This window comes from Micropterus salmoides, unplaced genomic scaffold (genome assembly GCF_014851395.1).
Source record: "Micropterus salmoides isolate LMB-PRFRI ecotype aquatic unplaced genomic scaffold, ASM1485139v1 Ms_hic_scaffold_4, whole genome shotgun sequence".
Taxonomy (NCBI): domain Eukaryota; kingdom Metazoa; phylum Chordata; class Actinopteri; order Centrarchiformes; family Centrarchidae; genus Micropterus; species Micropterus salmoides.
In genome coordinates, this window is record NW_024043372.1 from 6695526 (window position 1) to 6716567 (window position 21042).

Here is a 21042-nt window from a genome sequence, read left to right on the forward strand (position 1 = left end):
CAAGTGAACTTGCATGATGAGTTGTATGTGGTTTCCAGATAGATTTTTACATTAACGCAAAAAAAATGTGTTAACATTGTCATAAAATAACAGTAAAAATAGTACTTTGCTACCATTTCTGACAATAATGGCAGAATGTATGTTGTTTTTATTTATCAGGCTACATATATTTAAACATTTTCTAAGTCAAACAGCAGACATTAAATATTAAAAAACAATCTGAAATCACTATGTTTGTGACATGTTTATATCTTTAGAAACACCACCATTCCTATTAATGAGATGATCTCTCACTCAAAGGACAATCACAGTCATTGAGATTTAATAATCCTTTTATCTTCAGAGCACTGGGTCTTTTTTAAGATCACAGTAGAAGAAAAACAACAATCAGAGACAACAGCTTCTGTTATTTTTTTGTTTGTGCAGCTGTTTCTTTGCAAAAGGCAGTTCATCAAAGTACATTTAGTTGCAGATGTGAACTCATTTATGGGCTTTTTAACTACTTATTTGGTATTTCAAGGATCATAGAATGTTCACAACCCACAAAGGGCCAAGTAAAGTTTTGTGGAAAAAAAGGAATTATCATCAGTAACCAAGACTTGTTTGTGCTGTTCTATGATGTGCTTTCTTTAAAGCTTGTAGAAGAACCAAATCTGGTTTAAGTAACTTTAAAAACATTTTTCAAGACTGTGCTCATTTGACTTTTACAAGCCCATGTTTTATAGCAACATCATGTTTATCTTGTTATGGGGTGTGTGTAGCAACGTTTTTTGGAAAAAGAAAAAAAATATATATAAAACACCTGATAACACTTTTAAGAGCTGACATTCCTGCTTTCCTTTAAAAACAAAGAATAAAATCTGGTCTCAAATCATAATAACCAATACTGGTCTGTCCTGTAATCCTTATATCACTATGTGTAATTTAATCTTAATCCAGTCCAGTGGCACTGCTGGTAATGCCTGTCTGCTTGCTTTTCATCAAGATGTGTTTATTTGTTCCCACAGAAGATAAACCTCTACAGTGATGAAATCGTGAACAACATGAAGAATGTCTTTGTAAAAATATTGATATACCATGGATTATTCCATGTTTTCACATGTGGACATGAGACTAAATGAGGTGTTTCATCTGAAAATGAGATCGATAATTTGAAAAGAAAAAAAATTGATGGCACTGATGGGGCTTTTTTTACATAATGTCAAACATAACTATGATTATCTTTATATGACTGGCTACTTTTAAGGTATTTTTGTTTATATAGCATAACATGGTAATATTTTACAATAGTTAATATAATATAATAATTTATTTTTTACGTTTCAACTGGTTACTTTACTCTTACATGTGGAACCAAAGTGGAACATGTTAGTAGTTAAAATGATTTTAGTGTCGTTTGAAATCATGAATGGATAAAATAATGGCTGCTTATGACAGAGATAGGTGGGAGGCCAGGATGCCATGAAGCTTTCAGGTAATGAGATTTAAGGATGACATATTTTCATTAATTTATGTAATAACCTTTTATATAAAACTGATATTTACTTGAAAATAGACATATTGACATATTTAATTCCATGTCAGTTGGACAACTCAATATTGCTGGAGTCATGTCAATTTTGAGACATAAGTGTCATAATAATCCCTAACACTAGCATCACCTTTTAATTAGCTTTTGCTCACATGTAGCTGCTACAAAGTTTTAAACACTAACAAAGAATAAAAGTAAAAATTTACATGTAAACCAGGGGTGCATTTCCCAAAAGCATCGGTGCTAACTACGGTAGCAACTTCCTTGGTTGGAACTATGCAGTTGCGAGGCAACTGTTTCCCAAAACCCTAGTTCGAACTATGGAGGTAACTAAGTTGTTAACTTACATGGTACCAACCATCGTTATGCGATGCAGGTGTTCCCCAAAACCATAGTTCTGACGAAAATTCACAACCACTACCGTTCTTTTAGTGTATTTGTCGGTTGATAAATAGAGAACTCACGGGATTCGAACCTGTGTCTGTCTTAATAAATAATATTATTAAACTCAGCCAAATATCACACTGAGCGTTCTCAAAGCCTTAAACTTATTTGCGGCCAAGGGTTTCATTATAGTGTTAGTGTTAAAGAAATGAAATCAGTTGAAATTGCTGATGAAACCTATTTTACTGAATGTTTTGTAATCGCTGATAGTACTTAATTTTTTCTTCTAAAATGTTGCCATTGCTATAAACAAAGTTGTAGCCTATATTTATGCTAAATAAAATGATTGGGTTATGTTATTTATATTGTTGATTTTATTAATACTATTGTTGATTTTCTTGTTATTGCCGGTATTCGACTATTTATGTGAAAAGCCTAAATAATATGTTAGCATAATGTCGGTCATAACTGATATATTTAGACAGAATATGACAATGTTTTGTGAATTTCCTGCTGTGAAAAACAGACGAACACAACTGAAAATATGTTAGTTCGAACTATGTTGGTTCAAACTAAGTTAGTTCAAACCATGGTGGTACCAAAAAGGTACTACAGTTTTTGGAAACTGTCGAACTTCAGATGTTGGTTAGTTTAACGATGCATTGTACCAAGATAGTTCAGTGCTACCTTCCGTGGTTGCACAGGAAACACACCTCAGGGGTGTTGGTTATATAATAAAAACACGGATAGAGGATGCTAGGGAGAACCAAGGAAATGAAAGCCACAGAAGAAACACAGAGAATCATGCCAGAAAAACAATTAAAATGTAACTAAGGATTGCAAGAGAGAGAGGGGTTAGGAGATCAAAAAAGGAATGAGAGAATGGCATAGACACAAATAGGAAAGACAGAGAGTGCTGGCATTCATTGTGCAGCACTGTGGAAGTTAATCAGGTTATAATTGATGTGTTACAGCTGCCGTTATCTTTTCAATGAGGCCTTGTTTTCTTCTGTCTCAGCCCCCAAGGTGCACACGAACACACACATATACACAGAGAGAAAGACACATGCACACATATACAGCGGATACACATGTACTTCATGTGAGTCATGATGCAAACACAGTCACGTACATGTTGGAAAGCAGAAAGTAGATGTCCGCATACACACTGAGTTATAGACGGCTCTCACATGTGAGTGATAAGGTGTTAAATGAAAATGGCTGCATTTAATTGTGTTTCTTTGTTAGTGTAATTTGATATGTTCCACAAGCTGTGGCCTTAATCAACACCTTGGAATTACTCATAAAAATATTCTTCCTTCAGACTTCTCTGACTGTCTGCTAGAGAGTGTGTGTGTGTGTGCGTTTGTGTTGGTTTCTGTTTATGTGGGGGTATACTCACAAATATAAATATGTGACTATTCCCGCTCAAATTAATATAACCCAACTCTAGTACAAAGCTGATGATGTGTCCAAGTATGTGCAGCAGATGTATGCAAAAAGTGCAAAATGTCAAGTAAGTCACACAAAGTGACTGAATTGGCTACAGTTATGGTCATTTAATTCTGTTAGCCAAATTCCATAACAATTTGCCTCACAGTTAGGTGTTATGACCAAAAGTGGTTTGTAAAATGACTACATGACAGTTCTTATCTAGCCGATACCCTTGCTGATATCTTATTGTAGATGTTGTTTTTTTAATATGCACTGTCCTGAGAAATGAATAAATAAATAGAAAATAGGGCAAAAAGCATGAACATTTCCACACAAAAAAAAATCATGATTTAGATTATTCTAAGAATGCTGCCAGACACAAATATGACGGGTAATAATGAAAATATCAGAAAACATTCATTTTTAAGGCGGGTTTGAGACTTGAATACTGGGCATTGTTTGTTTTCCAATGTAAGCCTGTATTATCCAAAATAACTGGTCTTCTGTGTGATTCTTTGAATCTTAAGTAAGTTCATGCCAGAGTTTCATTGCTTGAAATATAGCAAAGGGTTTTGAAACTTCCCATACCAGAGGTCATCCTAAAAATCCTCAACGTTTTAAAGAAAGATGGATGATGGCACCCAATTCCCAGTTGTAAAAGGAAATGCTGTGGCACATCCATCTTTTTTGTTAGATTAAATTTGTGGCTGTTAACGGCTGAATGTTCAGGATGCTTTCGAAAAGCTTTTTCCAGTTGATGCGCGTCAGACAAAGAGCAATAAAAGCTGCCTTCCCTTGTCAGACTCGTTTCTATGTCATATTGCAGGCATTTAGTTGACACTCTCATCCACAATGACTAACAGTAAGTGCAACGGCAGAATAAGCTTCCTCCATCACTATGCACAGCCAATAGCAAATAGATTAAAGGTCAGAGATCACAGCATGGTAGAAAGTATCCCTGCAAGTACCACGTAATCATGAAGAAAAGAGGAAAGTGAGGCGCAAAAATAAGAAGTGCAGGGAGAGGCAGGAAATGCACACACATACACACTAAAAAACCCACACACGCATTTTAACACATTACAATCAGTTGTATCCTCTGGCACTGTCTTTCTCCGTTTCCTCTTACCCATGGTGGACGAAGTACTCAGATCCGTTACTTCAGTAAAAGTACCAGTACCACTGTGTAAAAATACTCCATTCCTAGGAAAAGTCCTGCATATCAAATCCTACATTGAAATGCATTGAATCTGAATCCGTGTATGGTTTGTTCTTTGATTATTTTGTTTCAAAACCGAACTGGAAAAAACAAAAAACAGATAAACAGAAAAAGAAAAAACAGACATTGGGTTTTGTTTTTCTGTTTTAAAACCAAAACAGAAAAAATATTGATTTTGATATTTAATGTGATTTGTGTAGCTTTGTGTGTTACCCTTGATAAACCTGCAGCAGATACACTTGGGCGAGGTTTTTAGTTAGAAAAACTGGACAATATTATATAGCTGCAGTAGGGAGGCTGTAGCCGCGGAAAAACCGTGGATAAACACATTCAGGTATTTTTTATGATCGCTCAGGTAACCAGCTGCTTCTGATCCGACCAAAACAAAATGCTCTTCCTTAATGCTGACGTACTTACGCTAGAAATTGGAGTGTTTGAGGCTCTGAAATAAAGAGCCCACTTCTACAATCACATTCGCCACAGTTGATATGAGATGTGACGCGACCTGAAAAGAAATAACCTCATATAAAAAATTATAAAAATATGTAGCCTAATATTGACTTTTTGTTTCACAGGATACACGAACACAAGTCTCCTGATTCAAAGGTCCTGGCCCTCCCTTCACGCCAGCCATGTTCTAACTCAGTCTTTTCTATTAAACATCATATACCTACCTTTACCGTTACAAACTGACGCTACAGGGCTTCCCCCACTGTGTTGACCTATGACGCTATAGGGATCCCCAGTGCGTTACAAACGCCAATAGGCCTTGACCACATGTCCATATGTGACGAATCGGGGAGTGAGAACGGGTTTAAGGGATACAACAACGGTGAAACATAGAACAAAACGCAGCTCCTTCATTTTCCGTTTTGGTTTTAATACAGAAAAAACAAAAAACGACTTGGTTTTTTGTTTTCCAAAGGGACTAGAGATAAATCTGAATGGTCATGAGACAAAGAATGGGAGAAGTAAGAAGAAAAAAGTTCTGATACACAAATTTGGATAAATATTTCTCTTAACTTTGCTTTTCAGTAAAATATTAGAGTTTTACCACTTTGATCAAAAGGTAGGTAAAAACTGGTTTACTATTTAAACATTTATTTTATAATCTTATTGTATATGTATTTATGCAAAAGTTTATTATGAAAACATACTATATCTGTCAAATAAATATAGTGCAGTAAAAAGTACATTGTCCTCTGAGATGTAGTGTAGAAGTATACAGTGACAAATAATGGAAATACAAGTAAAGTGCAAGTGAGTAAATATACTAAGGTACATTCCACAACTGTCCTTAACATTTAGAACAATTCACAGCCCTGTGTGTGTGTGTGTGTGTGTGTGCACGCACTTGTGCCACAGTGTTTGCACGAGAAATATTGTGTTCATGTGTCTCGTTCTAGGTGTGCATGTGTTTGTACATTGTGTGTAACTTGGTGCATCTTTGTGTGTTTGACTGTTTGGCAGATACACTCCCTGACAAGGTGTTGTCTGACACCTCTTTTCTGTCTGAATGCTTTCATAAAGTCATGTGAAAGCCTGTCTCTTCCTGAGAACACACACACACAAACACATGCACAATCTTGTTACCAGGTAGAGTTTACTATAATAAGTAAAGAGTCTGCAGTAGTAAACCTGTCTGCCTCTCGCTTTGTGAATAAGAGGAGAAATGTGCATTACTGTCACTGCTCAGTATGACCTGACAGGCAGGTATTTACTTTTCCTGAAGTTACCCTGTCAGTGGCTTGCTAAGTGATGTCTTCTGGATGCTGTGTAGTAAATATGTACAAACATGCACAACTGCAGTGCTTTCCAGAAGTATTTGGGCAGTGACACTTTACTGTCTTCATTTCTCCAACACATTGGATTTTAAATGTAACGCGACTATTGCTAAGTGCTAATTTCCAGTTGTTATGCAGTTACACTACAGTTTATACATATTAGTATAGTATATTATTCTATAGTGCTCCCCAATTTAGGTGACCAAAATTAATCCAACAATGTTCTGTTAAAATGTGCCTTTGGTAGGTGTTCTTCATCCACAACAGAACTAAGTTAAGTTTGAGTGCTGATTGTAGGTGTAACATTCGGAGTCTCTCACCACATGGACTAAATAATTGTCAGTACCAGTACAGCAGGCTGTCTTGACACTAAAAAATAAAATAAAAATTAATAAGGTTCTTGATATTTTCTTTAGTGCCAAGTCAGTCAGATGGCTGCATTACACTGAACATTGAACCTTTTAAGTTTGTTGTTTTGTTTTTGCTTAAAATTAAGGCTTAAAGTTGACACTCTAATCTCAAAGTAATTGTTTCATTTCAAGTGCAATGTGCTTCATTAAAGAGCCAGGACAACAGAAAAAATGTGTCTCTGTACAAATACTTACAAGCTGCACTGAACCTCCCTAACCCAGTAAATCATCTAGACATCAGGTAAAAGTTTTCCCCTGACAGGAGACAGTTGGTCCATTGACATTGAATTAGTAATTGACTTTGTAAGCTAATAGTCTTTTAGTTTGAAGTATTCCATCCAAATGAGTTTGATTTGAATGCAGGGCTCCCAGCAATGAGTCAGAAAATGTGCCCATAACCCAAGAGCATGGTGGCTGCTGTGATTTTGTCTCAGCAGTTATTCCATTATTCACTGTGTACAGGGCTGCTTTGAGATTTACCTGGCATCATTACAGCTTCTCTGTCTCCTGTTAAGGATGAGACTAAATTCACAAATTACAGCTGAGCTGCACAACATTAAAGTAGTTCTTGAAAGTCAACACTAATAGTTAAACTTACCTCGATGTGTCTTTCGTAGCATTTTGGAGCATCAAAAAGTTGATTATAAACTCAGCAGAAACTCTGATTAACTTTTATATATAAGTAATAATCTACAACATTTCATGTAATGGAACAGTTGATGATCACAGCAATAGGTTAACTGAAACTATGTTCATGATAAAAGAGTAATGTACTGTTAAGTATCACATTAAATATCTATTTCTAAGCTACATTTATTTGTCTAGTTATATATAACCCGTCTGATTTGATGCAAATCAGCACTACTTTTCATTTTACATTTTCAGAAAGTGACTTTTAGTTCAGTTCTTGCTGTTTGTACTCATCAGCAAAACCTGATATATATAAAACTGACTTCAGCCTTTCAGAAGATAAGAAATCTATAAGAATGCCACATGTCAAACTTTATTGTTGTGAATGTCCTTCATGATACAATTTTCTAGAGAAAGCAGCGGGTCTCATTCTGGCACACAGGGAAAAAGCCCAGAATTAGATTTTGGGTAACTTAATATTTGAGTTGATGAGTCAGATGGAATAGGAGTTGGTTCCCAGATATTTGAAACTTTTGCCTCACTAAATAATAGAATTTAACGATGAGAAATGGAACGTTCAATATGCATAATCTTCTTCCATTCTTCTTTTTCTTCCTTTCTCCTTCCTCTATACTTTTTTGACACACATTCTTTTTCTTTGGATATTTTGCTTCAGTTCCACATGCAAGCTGCTTTAGTTGTATCTGAAGTAATATTTTCATGAAAATTCAGGACTGTTTTTATGGATACATTTTTCTGTTTTTAATGTTCTGCACAGTAGATCAGAGCTTGCTTTATTTACACTTTTCACTTTATTGTTGCTATGTGTTTAACTTGGGTTGGTAAAATAGAGCATTGCAATGTTAGTAAATCATTAACACGTTAATTCTGAGACTCTACTATGCTTATCATGAATAAATATGATTGTTGCTGAGATGGTTAGCAGCTTCCCCCATTCCACACTGTTTAACCCTTTCCAGTTGTATTTGGCTGAAAATCTGCTTAAAACAACCAAGTGCGTTATTACACATCAAACTGTCAAATTTTATTAGTATAAAATACATTTGTTGCCAAAGCTTTTGTTGCATTCGATACAGACAGTACATTTAATAGAACTTATTAATGTCAAGAGGCATTACAATTTTTTGTGTACTCTCTGTGTCTGCAGTACCTGGCTCAGTGCCGATGGAGTCTCTACAGAATACACCCTATGAAGAGAAGATCTTCATGCAGTGGAAAGCTCCCAACGAGACCAATGGGGTCATCACACTGTATGAGGTCAGTCAAAAACTTCCAACAATGTTCATATTCAGCGGCGACTATGCAAGATTGTGATACAGGTTGTTGGTTTAAATCTATGCAATGGGCAGCACAGTTCTGAAACTGAGTGGCTTAAATATACTGGGTTGCCAGTTTATAAGGCACACTTGTGTGATATACTACAATCCAGTACAAGGGCCCATTATTAAAGCCTATCTTTGTGAACTGATAATGATCCATTTTTGACAAACAGATGGCTAAATTGAAAATGTGGTCACATTTTGAGGCTATAGCTTGTAGTGTTGTATTATATTCCATCATATTGACAAACAAGTGTGAACTCATAATGGAATTTAATGAAAATATATTTAACAATCAACAGAATGCAACTGGATAAGCATGTTATTATTAATTATCCTCATTACTGTCATGCTAAATAACAATTCTATCTATCCATCCATCGTCAAACGCTTATCCTGCGTACAGGGTCGCGTGGGGCTGGAGCCAATCCCAGCTTATGCTGGGCGAGAGGCAGGGTACACCCTGGACAGGTCGCCAGTCCATCGCAGGGCTAAATAACAATTTCTACTTACAATTTATGGTCCCATCTAAGAACTTACTTTCAACTGGTGATTCACTTTTATATCATTTGAAATTAGGAGTTGATTGATTGTCCAGCTGTGTTTAACTTTTTTGTTCCTATATTGGAGCTTCTCTTCCTGCCTTAAGGCATTTCCACGTAGGCACATGGAAGGGCAAAGAGGTGATCCCAGAACAGAGCCCTACCGCCATACTTAACTTACTGCGGCGTAAATATCAGTTTCTTTGATGAAAGGTTTCCTGACTTAACTGTATTTAATGACAATACTGGATAACATTTGATCTTCTCCTTGTAGTGTGTCAAAGTTTACTGACAAACACACACAAAACACTGAGGGCCTTTCTTTCTCAATTGGATTGAATTTTGGACTGAAACTATTGGGTTGTGACAGTGTGTGAAGTAAAGGATTGAAGGTTTGATCCCAGGTTTTATGCTGATCTCATGTCCCAGATCTCTCATTTCACCTTGGTTGGCTTTCCAGCAGCTTTCTGTGTGATTACAACAGCAGCAGAAATTCCAGAATATGTCTGTCACAATGTCTGAAGCCACAAACCACTTAGACCTCTGTCAGCCACCACTGCAAAGAGGCAGAGACCGAGCCGCCAAAAAAGCTAGACATGAGAGAGGAAGGGGGAAGGAAATGTAGGAGACAGAAGATGAAATATATGAACAGGATGGAGAAAGAAAGAAAGGAGTGAAGGGAAAGAGATCATTGTATTTTTATAAAATGAGTATATTTATTTGCAGAGAATTTTACAATATGACAGGATGCCAACGCATCCTCATTTCAGACCGACAGAGTAGATTGCCACTGACACCCAAAACAACATATGACTGTTGTAAAGTACCAGCAACAGGCATACAGAACCTTAAGTATGTTAAGGGGGGGTTTCACAAAGTCACATGTGACTTAACTAAATGTCACCTATGTAATGTAATTTAACTTAAAACTTTAAATAAGTTTCACAGGGGATGTGAGGACAGGCTACATGTTGCATGAAAAAAGAGCAAGGAGCTCAAGCAATATTTTGGGCAATTTTTTCAGGAAGTTTGTGTGTGTGAATGTATGTGTGTGTGTATATATATACACACAGGTGCTGGTCATATAATTGGAATATCATCAAAAAGTTGATTTATTTCAGTAATTCCATTCAAAAAGTGAAACTTGGATATTATATTCATTCATTACACACAGACTGATATATTTCAAATGTGATGATTAATTTAATTGTGATGATTAAAACTGACAACTAATGAAAATCCCAAAATCAGTATCTCCGAAAATTAGAATATTTGAAGACCAATACAAAAAAAGGATTTTCAGAAATGTTGGTCAACTGAAAAGTATGAACATGAAAAGTATGAGCATGTACAGCACTCAACACTTAGTTGGGGCTCCTTTTGCCTGAATTACTGCAGCAATGCGGTGTGGCATGGAGTCGATCAGTCTGTGGCACTGCTCAGGTGTTATGAGAGCCCAGGTTGCTCTGATAGTGGCCTTCAGCTCTTCTGCTTTGTTGGGTCTGGCGTATCGCATCTTCCTCTTCACAATACCCCATGGATTTTCTATAGGGTTAAGGTCAGGTAAGTTTGCTGGCCAATTAAGAACAGGGATACCATGGTCCTTAAACCAGGCACTGGTAGCTTTGGCAATGTGTGCAGGTGCCAAGTCCTGTTGGAAAATGAAATCTGCATCTCCATAAAGTTGATCAGCAGCAGGAAGCATGAAGTGCTCTAAAACTTCCTGGTAGACGGCTGCGTTGACCTTGGACCTCAGAAAACACAGTGGACCAACACCAGCAGATGACATGGCAACCCAAACCATCACTTACTGGATTCTGTGCCTCTTCTCTCTTCCTCCAGACTCTGGGACCATGATTTCCAAAGGAAATGCAAAATTTACTTTCATCAGAGAACATAACTTTGGACCACTCAGCAGCAGTCCAGTCCTTTTTGTCTTTAGCCCAGGCGAGTCGCGTTTGACGCTGTGTCATGTTCAAGAGTGGCTTGACACAAGGAATGCGACAGCTGAAACCCATGTCTTGCATACGTCTGTGCGTGGTGGTCCTTGAAGCACTGACTCCAGCTGCAGCCCACTCTTTGTGAATCTCCCCCACATTTTTGAATGGGTTTTGTTTCACAATCCTCTCCAGGATGCTGTTATCCCTATTGCTTGTACACTTTTTTCTACCACATCTTTTCCTTCCTTTCGCCTCTCTATTATTGTACTTGGACACAGAGCTCTGTGAACAGCCAGCCTCTTTAGCAATGACCTTTTGTGTCTTGCCCTCCCAGTGCACGGTGTCAATGGTCGTCTTTTGGACAGCTGTCAAGTCAGCAGTCTTCCCCATGATTGTGTAGCCTACAGAACTAGACTGAGAGAAGAATTTAAAGGCCTTTGCAGGTGTTTTGAGTTGATTAGCTGATTAGAGTGTGGCACCAGGTGTCTTCAATATTGAACCTTTTCACAATATATAATAATTTTCTGAGATACTGATTTTGGGGTTTTCATTAGTTGTCAGTTATAATCATCAAAATTAAAAGGAATGAACACTTGAAATATATCAGTTTGTGTGGGATGAATGTATACATTATACAAGTTTCACTTTTTGAATGGAATTACTGAAATAAATCAACTTTTTGATGATATTCTAATTATATGACCTGCACCTGTATATCCCCCTCTCACCCCTTGCGGGGTGGTATGTGTCATCCTGAAGCTCGGTTTCCTCTACCAGAGGCCTGGGAGTTTGAGGGTTCTGCACTCTTCTGGACAGAGACCTCTGATGTTTTACCTGAAATCTGCTGTAGCCACTCTCCCAGTTTGGGGGTCACAGCCCCCAGTGCTCTAATTACCACTGGCACTACTGTTGCTCTTACTTTCCACATCTTTTCCAGCTCCTCTTTCAGCCCTTGGTATTTCTCAAGCTTCTCATGTTCCTTCTTCTTGATGTTGCTGTCGCTTGGGATTGCCACATCTATCACTGCAGCCTTCTTCTGCTGTTTTGTCAATCAACACGATGTGTGGTTGGTTAGCTATTACCAGTTTGTCAGTCTGGATCTTGAAGTCCCACAGGATCTTAGCTTGTTCATTCTCAACTACCTTAGGAGGTGTCTTCCATTTTGACCTTGGGACTTCCAGCCCAAACTCATGGCAGATGTTCCTGTACACTATGCCAGCTACCTGGTTATGGCGTTCCATGTACGCACTTCCTGCCTGCATCTTACACCCTGCTGTTATGTGTTGTACTGTCTCAGGGGCATCCTTACACAGTCTGCACCTGGGGTCCTGTCTGGTGTGATAGACCCCAGCCTCTATTGATCTTGTACTGAGTGCCTGTTCTTGTGCCGCCATGATTAGTGCTTCTGTGCTGTCCTTTAGTCCAGCCTTTTCCAGCCACTGGTAGGATTTCTTGATATCAGCCACCCAGCATCCCTAGAATCACTGTTGCTGTGGCATACATCAGCTCATTGGTCTCGGTTATGGCTTTAGTAAGGATAGTATGTAGTGCTGCATTCACATCTTCTAGCAGACTTTCAGAGAGTACTTTGTCATTTAGCTTTGGCAATCTTGGTCATTGTACTTGGGGGTCCAGCTTGGTTGATGATGATGATCTTTAATCGTATTTCAGTTACCCTTATTTTGAGTGGTTCTGTGCCGTAAGGGCTTGTTGTTATTGGGGCTTAGGACCCAATCTCTGAGTGTGGGGATGATGATGACATCTCCACGCTGACCGGTCGTCCTGGCTCCCCCTTGCCGTAGCATATTTGCTCATTAATCTCTTGTTGTAATAGGAGCTGCCGTTTGCGGATGTTAGAACACTGAACTAGGAGTTGTTTCTTTGTCAGTGTTGATGATGGGTTGCGAAGCATCTATATACAGTGGGGGAAATAAGTATTTGACCCCTTGCTGATTTTGCAGGTTTGCCCACTTACAAAGAATGCAACGATCTATAATTTTAATCATATGTACATTCTAACAGTGAAAGACAGAATCCCAAAGAAAATTCCAGAAAATCACATCATATGAATTTATAAAAATTGATAACCATCTGATGAGGAAAAACAAGTATTTGACCCCCTGGACAAACAGCATGTTAATATTTTGTAGAAAAGCCATTATTGGCCAGCACAGATGTCAAACGGTTTTTATAGTTGGTGACAAGGTTTGTGCACATTTCGGCAGGGATGTTGGCCCACTCCTCCCTGCAGACAGCCTCCAAATCATTCAGGTTCCGAGGTTGTCGCCTGGCAACTCGAATTTTAAGCTCCCTCCAAAGATTTTCAATTGGATTCAGGTCTGGAGACTGGCTAGGCCACTCCAGAACCTTGATGTGCTTCTTCTTCAGCCACTCTTTTGTTGCTTTGGCGGTGTGCTTAGGGTCGTTGTCGTGCTGAAACACCCATCCTCGACCCATCTTCAGCTCTCTCACTGAGGGAAGGAGATGTTGGTCCAGAATTCCACGATACATGGCCCCGTCCATCCTCCCCTCAATACGATGGAGTTGTCCCGTCCCCTTGGCTGAAAAGCACCCCCAAAGCATGATGTTGCCACCACCATGCTTGACGGTGGGGATGGTGTTCTTTGGGTTGTACTCGGTGTTCTTTGCCCTCCAAACATGACAAGTTGTATTTTGGTCTCATCTGACCACATCACCTTCTTCCAGGCCTCTTCTGAGTCGTCCAGGTGGTGAATGGCGAACTTCATGCGGGCCTGTACATGTTTCTTCTTGAGCAGGGGGACCTTGCGTGCGCTGCAGGATTTCAATCCATGACGGCGTAGTGTGTTACCAACCGTTTCTTTTGTAACTGTGGTCCCAGCTGCCTTCAGTTGATTCATCAGTTCCCCCCTTGTGGTTTTGGGATGATTCCTCACTGTTCGCATGATCAGGGACACCCCACGAGGCGAGATCTTGTGTGGAGGCCCAGACCGAGGGAGGTTGGCGGTGGTGTGGTGCTTCTTCCATTTCCTGATAACTGCACCGACAGTTGATCTTTTCTCTCCAAGTTGCTTTCCGATTCTCTTGTAGCCCATCCCAGCCTTGTGCAGATCAACAATCTTGTCCCTGATGTCCGTAGAAAGCTCTTTGGTCTTGCCCATGGTGGTGATGTTAGATGCTGGTTGTTTGGGTGTTGACAGGTGTCTTTTATACAGGTAACGAGGTGAGGCAGGTGTATTTGATGTAGATAATTGGTTGGGATTGGGGCTGTGTCTTAAAGAAAGACTAACTGGCTTGTAGGAGCCAGAATACTTGCTGTTTGGTAGGGGGTCATATACTTGTTTTTCCTCATCAGATGGTTATCAATTTTTATAAATTCATATGATGTGATTTTCTGGAATTTTCTTTGGGATTCTGTCTTTCACTGTTAGAATGTACATATGATTAAAATTATAGATTGTTGCATTCTTTGTAAGTGGGCAAACCTGCAAAATCAGCAAGGGGTCAAATACTTTTTTCCCCCACTGTATCCCACAGTCCCTGTATATAACCCCTCTCAGTGGGATACTTGTATTGTAGCATTGCATCAGATCCATGTTTTCTGCTCTAGTCCATGAATGTCTTGTTCCAGTAGCCCATTTGTCATTGAGTTTCCCTGGTTCCCTAGCACCTAACATGGACCTTGTTGACCCAGGCGACGTCCGAGCCGGTATGGACCTTGTTGACCCATGCCGTCAGAGCCGGTATGGCTCTTGTATTTGCAGTTTCACTCATGTCTGAGGTAGGCAGATAGCATTAAGGACCTTGCCTAAGGGTCCACCTGAATACCCCGCCCTGACTGTGAATCGAACCTAACCAAAGTCAGTTGCATTAACCACTGGTGTGTGTGTATATATATATAAACGAAAAAGGAGTCTGGTTACTTTTGGGAGGGAAGAGGAAGAAAAGACAAATTGAGAGTAATTGAGAAAAGGATCTCGAAAATAAGGACAGGAGAGGATTTTGCCAGATTTTACACAAAAAGAAACAACGTAAATCTCAAAGCAGCCGCAAAGGGTGAAATACACCCCTAACTTCACTGCCAAATAAAAATCGTCTCAGTGCATATCTTTTGTGAATCGGACCTTATGACAGGGCAGATAGCAGTTGCAAGTGATGTTCAATTCATGGTGCTATCAGCAGCCACTTGAAACTCCGCTGCAGCTGCAACTGCTTTTTTTTTTCTTTCACTTGCATGACACAGATCTGATGTATGGTCAGTGTCAACAGCAACAACATCTTGGAATCACATTTATTCTGTCATTATTTGAACACCTCTGACGCTGTTTATTTAAGGCACTTTTTAGATTTGGTATTATGCTTTGGACTTTTAGTAAGACTAATCACCAGGAATAGATATGAAAACTCACTTAAAATTAGATATGAGCAGCAATTCAAAAGTGAGTGCAAATTCTGGTGGTAGGACAAAAATAGGGCTAGGAAATGAAGAGAAAGTGGAAGAGAGACTTATCCCTTGACAGCCCTTGAGACAATGTTTGGGAGCGAGTGAGACAGAGAGACAGATTGAGAGATTTGTGTGTGTGTGTGTGTGTGTGTGTGTGTGTGTGGTCATAGAGGGTTTATTTGGGTTGAAGTTGAGTTGAGCCCTCTATCTAATGAATTATTGACCCGTTCTCTGTCTCCTGTCTGCCTCTTATATCACTGCATCAAGGAGCTACCTCACACCAAGACCTGGCAGTGCTATTAGTATGTGTGTGTGTGTGTGTGTGTGTGTGTGTGTGTATCTGAAAGAGAGTGAAGTACCAAGCAAAGGAATGGGCGTTCTTGAATAAGTTGGTGAGTTGCTGAGTGTGTGTGTGTGTGTGTGTGTGTGTGTGTGTGTGTGTGAGAGAGAGAGAGAGAGAGAGGAAGTGAGTTAGCAAGTGATGAAAAGTGTGTGAGGAGTTAGTGAAGTAGTCAGCAATTGTGTCCTCATAAGTGTGTGTGTGTGTGTGTGTGTGTGTGTGTGTGTGAGTGAAAGTGAATGTGTATAGTAACGAGTAAGAGAGAGAGTGTGTATGTGTGGAGAAAATGTGTTGGTTAGAAAGTGATATGAGTGGTTGAGTAAGTGTGTGCGTGTGAAGTGTGAAAAACTTCCATGTACCCTGGTTATTCAGTTTCTTCTTTTTTTTTTTATTGTCCCCATGTGCCGTGAGTAAGAATAAATATGTTTTTTGTGTCTTGTATATGATATGTGATATGGATTTTTTTATAGTGACATTTTTGACCTGTGTTTGAGTGTTCAACTTACAGGTTTTTCTGTCAAACCTCAATGCCTTTCATACATACTTCTTTGTTCAGAAATAATTGAATTGAATTTTTTTACGCTTGTACAGTTATGTGAAAAAGATAAACATGTCTAAAATGTTTCTATTGTAAATAGTTAATTAGATGATGGGTGTTACTGTTAAACACACTTATTTGCTAAACAAATTTTACACATTTTAAATTGCAGTTTTTCAGCTCAATTGATGATATATTTTAGCGGCCCATTTTAAATGCTTCTGTAAGGTACAAAGTCCACCCAGTACCATCTCTGAGACCCTTGACACAGAGCTTGAAAAACACTATCTGTGGTATATAAACCTCTTGGGACCACCATCATCAGTTTCGTCTTGTTTTGTGTTGATTTCATTAATATGAATCTAAGCTCCCTGCCCTCTCTGCCCGGTGAAGGCGGCTCGACTTGGCATCATCTGTTAAACATATCAGAGCCTCAACACAATGCGCCGCTATTAGAGATAATTACTATAATTGCAGCTATTGACAGGATTAAAGGCATCATCTGCAACATCTAAAAGGGCTCTTGTGTACTATCCTGCTCTGTTGTCTCTTGTCTTTTCTTTTTTCCGCCCTCTGTTTCCCTCGCTTTCAGGATAGAAACCAGATGAATTACACCTAGGACAATGGTGGTGGAGGGGGGTGAGATAGATGGGTAGAGGTGGATAATTGTGAGGAGAGATAAGGAGAATGAGAAGAACGAAGAGAGAACTGGGAGAGGAGATAAAACCTATCGACTTAGCAAGGGAAAATCTTTCAGAAATTAACATTATTCATCATATATCAAGATTACATGAATTAATTCAGTGTGCGAATATGATCACTTCATGTCTTGCATCCATTACTGTAATTGTACCTAATTACAGGATTAAAGGAAACATCTGGGTGAGATCTAAAGGGACATAGCCCCCCTTGCTCACCACCTCGTGTCCTATTCATCTGAGAAAGGATAAATGATGTCTGGGGGAAATGTGATGGAGGGAGGAGTGTGTGGGGTGAATGGACGTGAGGTGGAAAAAGTAGAAAACAGATGATAATTTGAAGAACAAATACTACAAAATAACTGTATTTTTCATTGATGTAGGAGGGAAGAGATGATTCTAAAACAGCAATTTTGTTCTCAAATCTGTGTGATCTACCACTGTACTTCTGTTATTTCACAAAAAACAAACAAAAATAATTACTATCACAAAACTGAAGGCCTGATTTGTAATTATTATTACCTCTGAAATTCAGGCAATCCAGTCTTCATCAAGCACTGCATCATGTTGCAATTATATCATGTACAATTTTTAATTCTATATTTTTTCCCATTTTTGACCTAAACTTTAATAAATAAACTGCTACACTAGATGGACACTTTAAGAAACGTTTTGAGATCGGTGACACCAGGTTTAACCAATTCAATGCAATGTTTTACTGTGATCCTAAATTGGCATGGAGCATTTAATTGACACTTCTGATCATTATGTTATTCTTAGTTGACATTTGACATATGATAAAAAAGCCCTTCCCACCCTCAATTTTGAGTGGTCACTGCGAATCAGATAGAGAATTTGTCAAATTATAAACTTCTAATCCAAAATAATGAATGTGATTGGTGAATCTTGAATGAAGTGGACATCACAGCAGGTAGACAAAGTAGTTAATTTCAAGTCCAAAGAGTGGACTAGACCGAATTTGATACAGAATTTTAACTCTAATATTAAACTGCCCCAAATCAATTTGCGTTTAGGCTGTTCAGTAGAAATGTTAGTTCAGATTTAGCTGATTATAGGTTCTAACTGTAGGGATAAAAAAGGCATGATTAAAGTTTGTTTCACTGTAATTGGTTTAAATTTGTCTACATTATCTCCCATGTAAGACCCTGAAAATTTACCTGTCCTCTATGACCTTTCAGATAGCACAGATATTGGCAGTTACTGAACTGAGAGCAGACAAGCACACAAATACACACCTTGTCATCCCTTCTTTGATTGCCTCACCAGACCATCCACACATTACAGGTGCTCTCTGTTAGCTAGCTTGCCTCCCTGCTGGTGTTATTCCTGAACCCCTGCTATCTTAACAGATGCTGGTGCTAGCATTGATTAGAATAAAGCATTGAGGCAATCATGATCACAGCTTTGTTGATTTGGTTTAATCAACCAACAAGTGAACAATTTCCATGTTTAAACCTAATCTAGTATACACAATATCTCTGCTATTAAGGTTTGAATGCTTTTGTTTTCAAATATACTCTGAGGAAAACATTGTTTTTCTTTGTTTTGTGTGAATAAATGGAGTTTAGGTCAAGTCTGAATTAGTTAAACTGATCAGACATTGGGAGCACAGAATTACTAATTGTTCTTCTGGCCTTCTCTACAGAGGCCAAAAGCCCCCACAGTGCTTCAGCTAAACACAATAATTTAACGTAGGTAAACATATGGTGTGGGGGGCTTCAAACTTAAGTCCTCCAAAGTGGCCTAATTATACATATTTTGGTATATTTGATTTGGGAAATATTTCCTCAGTGGACGGTGTGTGTGAGTGTGTGAGTGTGTGTGTGTGTGTGTGTGTGTGTGTGTATATATATATATATATATAATATAATATAAAATTGAGGTTTATTTTTGACCCTTTCGTGTGCATGCCCTGCTGCCGACAACTGCATGCACGTCGCGGTTCCTCACGGGTTCCTCAAGTAGCCGGCTATTTAAAAACGATATAATATTATTTGTGTGGTTAATCAAAGGTGATAAATTATCTGAAAGTCCCGCGAGGTGCGGACACCTTGGCATAACACCGGTGAAGCTGGGGCTCCGTCACTTCAGCAAGTGTTTCTCTTCTGCCACTGCAACACATGCACGATTTTGAATTTATTCACGCACTTTAAAATATTTATTGAAAGTTTTTTTTATTTTTACATGTTTATTTACAGCATTAACCGTTGAAATGTATATTGTTATAGGCTGTATATTAACTTATTGGGAGAAAACTGGTAGTTTTATATATATATATATATGTGTGTGTGTGTATATGTATGTATGTATGTATGTATATTAGGGTGCCACTCAAAAATAAAGTTTCTAATTTTCATCTTCCCACCCCCCAAATGTGTTATAATAATGTGACAAAAACTAAGTTGACAAAATTTGAATGTTTTCTAATATTTTTTACTGGTAGCTCAACACTGACAAAGTTTTACAATATTCAACATTTTATTTTATCATATAATATTAACTTTAATATCACAAGTTAGAATAATGTAAAACTCCTCAAAAAGAAGACACATAGCTGCTAACAGTTACTTCATAAGTTAATAATAAAACTTAAATATTCATTCATTCAAGTGTCCAGAGAATGACTGTATTGCAGCTTAAAAAACAGCTACATTTGTTTTGTTGTAGGCTAGCTCTCCAGCTCACAGAGTAGCTGCAGATTTCTATGAAGTGGACAAAACACATGAACATGTACACCAGATAGACTTTCAGATAGACCTTAATTATGGAAGTGGCATAAGTCGGCTTTGACTCAGGGTAGAACGGTCGTCCCCTTAAAGGAAGGTTGGGAACCTGAAATTGCTCCTGGTGGCTGTGTCATCAGTGTGTGAATGAGTTAATTTCTGTTTCTGATGAGCAGTTGGGTCTCTGCTCATAGGTGGGTGAATGTGATGTAGTGTAAAGCACTTTGAGTGGTCGAAAAGACTAGAAAAGTGATATACAAATACAGCCCATTTACCATATGTGACAGTTCATTCAGAATTGGGGGCGAAACCGGAAAATGTTCAGACTGTAGATCACTGAGCCCGGTGGAAAGCTCTGAGAGCCTAAATGAGTATGTCCGCACTGCGCTCCAACAAATAGAAGTGACAGCGGCAGAAGAAGCTCTTGTTAAGTGACTTCTCTTGAAGTGTCCTTCTTTACTGTACCAGAAAATAACTGGTTGGTGGTGTTAAAAATGAGAATTATTAAGATTAACTTGACACATAGATGTGACATGGTGGTGCAGTGGTTAGCACTGTCACCTCACAGCAAGAGGTTCTGTGGATCGAGGCCCAGGCCTTTCTTTGTGGAGTTTGCATGTTCTCCCCGTGTCTGTGTGGGTTCTCTTCATGTTCTCCTGCTTCCTCCCACTGTCCAAAGACATGCACAGGTTAATTGGTGACTCTTTGCCCTTAGGTGTGAACCTGTGTATGACTTGTTTGTCTCTATGAGTTAGCCCTGTGATGAACGGGCAACCTGTCCAGGGTTCACCAATGACAGCTGGGATTGGCTCCAGCCCCTTCGCGACCCTGCACAGAGTTAACTATACTACTGACTACGGCTGCAATATTGCTAAGCCAAAAATATTATTCTGATTACATAGTATTTAAACCAAATAATAACACAAATCAGAATATGAAAAAGATTAATAAAAAAATTATAACAATACTTACTCAAGGATTAATTTACTTTGGTAGAGAAATTTTGAATTAAATAACATTTTATTGCAATGAAAGTAAATATAAAAACATTGAGCACATTGAGCTACCAGTAAATATTAATATAT

At 38.6% G+C, this 21042-nt stretch overlaps 1 protein-coding gene across 2 annotated transcripts in view; it reads left to right on the forward strand.

The window, feature by feature from the left end:
- ptprt (protein tyrosine phosphatase receptor type T) overlaps positions 1-21042 on the forward strand; it is a 328330-nt gene that overhangs the window by 155635 nt on the left and 151653 nt on the right. For both annotated transcript variants that reach the window (XM_038696881.1, XM_038696882.1), the window contains exon 11: positions 8561-8670. In XM_038696881.1, the coding sequence (XP_038552809.1) occupies positions 8561-8670 (110 nt within the window). The remainder of the gene's footprint in view (positions 1-8560; positions 8671-21042) is intronic.